We start from the raw sequence: 4292 nt of genomic DNA on the forward strand, positions 1-4292 counted from the left end.
TATATAAGGCGAGTCGGCGACGGCGCGCTCGATACTGGCCGAGACAACACAGACCGGGACACTTGGGCTTCTGCGGGTGTGCGAGGTAAGCGCCGCGGCCTGCTGCTAGGCCTGCCCCGAGTCTGCTTCGTGGCTCCTTCTGACCCCGAGGCCCCTGTCGCCCACAGACCAGAACCGTCGTCGCGTTTCGGGGCCACAGCCTGTTGCTGGACTCCTGAGACTCCTGCCTGACTGCTGAGCGACTGGTCCTCAGCGCCGGCATGATGAAGTTCACTGTGGTGGCGGCGGCGTTGCTGCTGCTGGGCGCGGTGCGGGCCGAGGAGGAGGACAAGAAGGAGGATGTGGGCACGGTGGTCGGCATCGACTTGGGGACCACCTATTCCTGGTAAGTGGCATCCGTCGAAGGAGGAGGGGGTGGGGAGGAGTGGGGCGTGGCCTCCGGGGCCAGCGTGAGAAAGTGAGGTGCTGATTCCTTTTCTGTGGGGCTTCCCCGTCAGCGTCGGCGTGTTCAAGAACGGCCGCGTGGAGATCATAGCCAACGATCAGGGCAACCGCATCACGCCGTCGTATGTGGCCTTCACTCCTGAAGGGGAGCGTCTGATTGGCGATGCGGCCAAGAACCAACTCACGTCCAACCCCGAGAACACGGTCTTCGACGCCAAGCGCCTCATCGGACGCACTTGGAATGACCCTTCGGTGCAGCAGGACATCAAGTTCTTGCCATTCAAGGTCGGACCCGGTTTTTTTTCCTCATGCTAATGGGGCGGCTGGGGTGACAGGAGTATTTAGGGGTTGCCACTTGGCCAAAAACACTGTTCAAAGGACTTAAAAGGATGTGTTCGGAATTTATCTAACGGTTTTACATCTAGTCGTTTTTAGTGTGTTATAAAACGACACACTGTTACAATGTCTAGAAGTTGAAACAGACTAAAACTGTCGACCTATCTACAATACAGCTGTGCTCAGTTTTAGTTGTGATTTCCCCCTAAGGGACAGAGATGAATCAAGCTATGGGAGGGAGGAAATGGATTTTTTTTTTTTAAAATCGTTTGTGGTGTCGTTGTTTCCACTTCGGAAAAATTACCTTTAAATTACTTTATGCCATAGGTGGTTGAAAAGAAAACTAAACCGTACATTCAAGTTGATATTGGAGGTGGGCAAACCAAAACATTTGCCCCAGAAGAAATTTCTGCCATGGTTCTCACTAAGATGAAGGAGACTGCTGAGGCGTATTTGGGAAAGAAGGTGAATAACCTGTGGAACAGTGTTGGGTGTTTGATTGCTATTGCTCCCCCTCGATGACTTGTGTAGGGAAGCCTTCATGGTTTGAAACCTTTCAATCTTAACTGGCTTCAACTTTTGTTAGGCTTAGTGATTTAGTGTTTTGTGGGAGGTCAAGGTACATGCTAGTCAGCCTTCATGAGTTACCACTGCTTAATTCTAATGACAAAAGTGTATGATGTAGCAGTAAACTGACTTAGAAACTGTTGTGGCTTGACTAGTTGATAAGAGTGACAGAGAAGTGAGAACACCGTATACTTCAGTCATCTTTAAGTATGATTGCACGGTTGTCCTCCTAGGTTACCCATGCAGTTGTTACTGTACCAGCTTACTTCAATGATGCCCAGCGGCAAGCAACCAAAGATGCTGGCACTATTGCTGGACTGAATGTCATGAGGATCATCAATGAGCCGTAAGTATGGGACTCAGAGCTCCACCATATTTGCCAAGTGGGGGGAATATGAACCCCTGACCAAACTTTCTTCCCTCTTCATCCTCACAGTACAGCAGCTGCTATTGCATATGGCCTGGATAAGAGAGAGGGAGAGAAGAACATCCTTGTGTTTGACCTGGGTGGCGGCACCTTCGATGTGTCTCTTCTCACCATTGACAATGGTGTCTTTGAAGTGGTGGCCACTAATGGAGATACTCATCTGGGTGGGGAAGACTTTGATCAGCGGGTCATGGAACACTTCATCAAGCTGTACAAAAAGAAAACTGGTAAAGATGTTAGAAAAGACAACAGAGCTGTGCAGAAACTCCGGCGGGAGGTAGAAAAGGCTAAGAGAGCCTTGTCTTCTCAGCATCAAGCAAGGATTGAAATTGAGTCCTTCTTCGAAGGAGAAGACTTCTCAGAGACCCTTACTCGGGCCAAATTTGAAGAGCTGAACATGGTATGCTCCTTGACAGTGCTAATGGAATCTGCTTAGACTGTAGAATTTGGGATAACTAAATAATGTCTCGGTGGTCAGCACCACAGTAACCATGCCTTGCTTTTCTTTTTTGCTAGGACCTGTTCCGCTCTACCATGAAGCCTGTCCAGAAAGTGTTGGAAGACTCTGATCTCAAGAAATCTGATATTGATGAAATTGTTCTGGTTGGTGGATCTACTCGAATTCCAAAGATTCAGCAACTGGTGAAAGAGTTCTTCAATGGCAAGGAGCCATCCCGTGGCATAAACCCTGATGAGGCTGTAGCCTATGGTGCCGCTGTCCAGGCTGGCGTCCTCTCTGGTGACCAGGACACAGGTAGCTTGTTATCACTGTGTCTTTATATGTTTAAGTAGCTTGATGGGAAGACTGTAGGGTTAAGAGTAACGGGGAAGAAAGGTACAGTGATGAGAAGGCTTAGGTCAGGGTTAGTTAAGATCGTTAGCAACTGTTAATTCATGTTTTCCTAAAGTGTTTGTGGTTAGAGCCTAGGCAGATGACAGTGGAGAAGATGGCAAGAGTTCATTCATTGGGAGATTGCTTGGTAGTGCTCTCAGGACTCTAAAGAAAACCAAACCTGATTAATTTTCCTTTGCAGGTGATCTGGTACTGCTTGATGTTTGTCCCCTTACACTTGGTATTGAAACTGTGGGAGGAGTCATGACAAAACTGATTCCAAGGAACACTGTGGTACCCACCAAGAAGTCTCAGATCTTCTCCACGGCTTCCGATAATCAGCCAACTGTAACAATCAAGGTCTATGAAGGTAATTAAATTACTTACATTAACAAATATTGTATGTTTTAAAAGGATGTGATTTGGGTTTCACAATATTATTAAACAATATTATTAAATAAATTAAACTATTATTCTCCCAGGGAAAGAAGTATCTTTTGTAACTCATGAAGAGGTGCTTAGTTGAACCAGTGTTGAATTTTAGATTCAGTACTTACCATTCATGTTAACTAGCTTTTGTAATACAAGGTCAGAGGGGCTTACAATGCTTTTAAGAATTGAAATTGAGTTAAGAGCAGTAGCACCCAGTGAGTTGCTGCTCTTGGTCCAATACCGAGTTACTTGCCCCCTACAAACTGTAGCAAGTTGAAATGTAGGGATCCCGGTGCCCTGGCTTTGCCAATAACAAGTTTTTTCTGTGTTCTCACTCTAGGTGAACGACCCCTAACAAAAGACAACCATCTTCTGGGTACATTTGATCTGACTGGAATTCCTCCTGCTCCCCGTGGAGTTCCCCAGATTGAAGTCACTTTTGAGATAGATGTTAATGGTATTCTCCGAGTGACAGCTGAAGACAAAGGTACAGGAAACAAAAACAAAATCACAATTACCAATGACCAAAACCGCCTGACACCTGAAGAAATTGAAAGGATGGTTAATGACGCTGAGAAGTTTGCTGAGGAAGACAAGAAGCTCAAGGAGCGCATTGACACCAGGAATGAATTGGAAAGCTATGCTTACTCTCTCAAGAACCAGATTGGAGATAAAGAAAAGCTGGGAGGTAAACTTTCTTCTGAAGATAAAGAAACCATGGAAAAAGCTGTAGAGGAAAAGATTGAATGGCTGGAAAGCCACCAGGATGCGGACATTGAAGACTTTAAAGCCAAAAAGAAGGAACTAGAAGAAATTGTTCAGCCAATTATCAGCAAACTCTATGGAAGTGGAGGCCCTCCCCCAACTGGCGAAGAGGACACATCAGAAAAAGATGAGTTGTAGGTGCGCTGGTCTGCTAGAGCTGTACTATTGTAAATACTGGACTCAGGAACTTTCGTTGGGAGAAAATTGAGAGAACTTAAGTCTCGAATGTAATTGGAATCTTCACCTCAGAGTGGAGTTGAAAATGCTATAGCCCAAGTGGCTGTTTACTGCTTTTCATTAGCAGTTGCTCACATGTCTTGGGGTCAGGGAGAGGAGGAATTGGCTATTTTAAAAGTCGGGAAAAAGGTGGGTCAGGGTGTGTGTTCACCTTGGATATGGTCTATTTAACAATTGGGTCATGCACATGTGGTGTAGGAACTTTTTTCTACCATAAGTGACACCAATAAATGTTTGTTATTTACACTGGTC

The 4292-nt window shown here is 45.9% G+C and overlaps 1 protein-coding gene across 1 annotated transcript; it reads left to right on the forward strand.

Annotated features, from left to right (window-relative positions):
- On the forward strand, window positions 1-4292 carry Hspa5 (heat shock protein family A (Hsp70) member 5). Its single transcript, XM_021181331.1, has 9 exons — window positions 1-85; window positions 168-385; window positions 498-729; window positions 1108-1245; window positions 1581-1693; window positions 1784-2174; window positions 2291-2528; window positions 2809-2976; window positions 3379-4292. The coding sequence occupies exons 2-9, from the start codon at window positions 261-263 to the stop codon at window positions 3939-3941; spliced, it is 1968 nt and encodes a 655-aa protein (XP_021036990.1). The 5' UTR covers window positions 1-85; window positions 168-260; the 3' UTR covers window positions 3942-4292.

Source organism: Mus caroli, chromosome 2 (assembly GCF_900094665.2).
Source record: "Mus caroli chromosome 2, CAROLI_EIJ_v1.1, whole genome shotgun sequence".
Taxonomy (NCBI): Eukaryota; Metazoa; Chordata; class Mammalia; order Rodentia; family Muridae; genus Mus; species Mus caroli.

Bases quoted from the DNA above. Each gene is read 5' to 3' on its own strand.
- Hspa5 (XM_021181331.1), top strand. From the start codon at position 261: ATGATGAAGTTCACTGTGGTGGCGGCGGCGTTGCTGCTGCTGGGCGCG. The intron at 1,694-1,783 runs GTAAGTATGGGA...TCATCCTCACAG, and splicing joins ATGAGGATCATCAATGAGCC to TACAGCAGCTGCTATTGCAT. The intron at 2,529-2,808 runs GTAGCTTGTTAT...TTTCCTTTGCAG, and splicing joins CTCTGGTGACCAGGACACAG to GTGATCTGGTACTGCTTGAT.